Raw genomic sequence first — 1,038 nt, 5'->3', positions numbered from 1 at the left:
GGCGGGGCCTGGTGGGGCGGGGCCTGGCCTGGCACCGCCCCCTCTCACCGTCCCCCACCCCCCAAAACCGAGCAGGGCCAGTGCCAGTGGCGGCAGCCGCCGGGGCGGGAGATCTACCGCAAGAGCAACATCTCCGTCTACGAGGTGGACGGCAAAGACCACAAGGTGACGGGGCGGCAGCGGCGGGGGGACGTCGGGTGACATCACACCGTGCCGTGTGACGTCACGCGGCTCCGTAACGACGTCAAGCGGCGTCCTAACGACCCCCCCACCCCCCCGGGGCGGCGCAGATCTACTGCCAGAACCTCTGCCTGCTGGCCAAGCTCTTCCTGGACCACAAGACGCTCTACTTCGACGTGGAGCCCTTCGTCTTCTACCTGCTCACCGAGGTGGACCGCCAGGGCGCCCACATCGTCGGCTACTTCTCCAAGGTGGGTTGCGCCCGGACGCCTGGGCCCGCGCCCCGGGTGTGGGGGAGGGGAGGGGGGGGGGGACGCCCCTCGTCGTCCCCGATGCCACCGCCACGACGTTCCCCTCGCTCGCGCAGGAGAAGGAGTCTCCGGACGGCAACAACGTCGCCTGCATCCTCACGCTGCCGCCGTACCAGCGCCGCGGCTACGGCAAGTTCCTCATCGCCTTCAGTGAGTGGCGGCGGGATGGGACGGGATGGGGGTGGTGGGGGGGGGACCCGGACGCCTGGGCCCCTTCCCAACCCGGACGCCTGGGCCCCTCCCGGACGCCTGGGCCCCTCTGTGCCATGCTGCCGCCGCCGCCGCCAGGCTACGAGCTGTCCAAGCTGGAGAGCACGGTGGGCTCCCCCGAGAAGCCGCTCTCGGACCTGGGCAAGTTGAGCTACCGCAGCTACTGGTCGTGGGTGCTGCTGGAGATCCTGCGCGACTTCCGCGGCACCCTCTCCATCAAGGACCTCAGGTGACGCCCCGGGGGGACGCCCCAGTGACGCCCAGTAACCGCCCAGTGACCTCCCAGTGATGCCCCGGTAACCTCCCAGTAACACCCCCAGTGACCTCCCACTGATGC

The 1,038-nt window shown here is 70.3% G+C and overlaps 1 protein-coding gene across 1 annotated transcript in view; it reads left to right on the top strand.

The window, feature by feature from the left end:
- LOC112965712 (histone acetyltransferase KAT8-like) overlaps nucleotides 1–1,032 on the top strand; it is a gene marked incomplete at its 5' end in the record, with an annotated part of 7,380 nt that extends 6,348 nt beyond the window's left edge. Inside the window, 4 exons of the mRNA XM_026064969.1 lie at nucleotides 16–165; nucleotides 291–431; nucleotides 548–641; nucleotides 780–1,032. Of these exons, the coding sequence (XP_025920754.1) occupies nucleotides 16–165; nucleotides 291–431; nucleotides 548–641; nucleotides 780–934 (540 nt within the window). The remainder of the gene's footprint in view (nucleotides 1–15; nucleotides 166–290; nucleotides 432–547; nucleotides 642–779) is intronic.
- Between the last annotated feature and the right edge of the window lie 6 nt (nucleotides 1,033–1,038).

This window comes from Apteryx rowi, unplaced genomic scaffold (assembly GCF_003343035.1).
Source record: "Apteryx rowi isolate R43461 unplaced genomic scaffold, aptRow1 scaffold_2222, whole genome shotgun sequence".
In the NCBI taxonomy this organism is placed as follows: Eukaryota; Metazoa; Chordata; class Aves; order Apterygiformes; family Apterygidae; genus Apteryx; species Apteryx rowi.
This window is presented reverse-complemented; position numbering and strand designations above follow the sequence as displayed.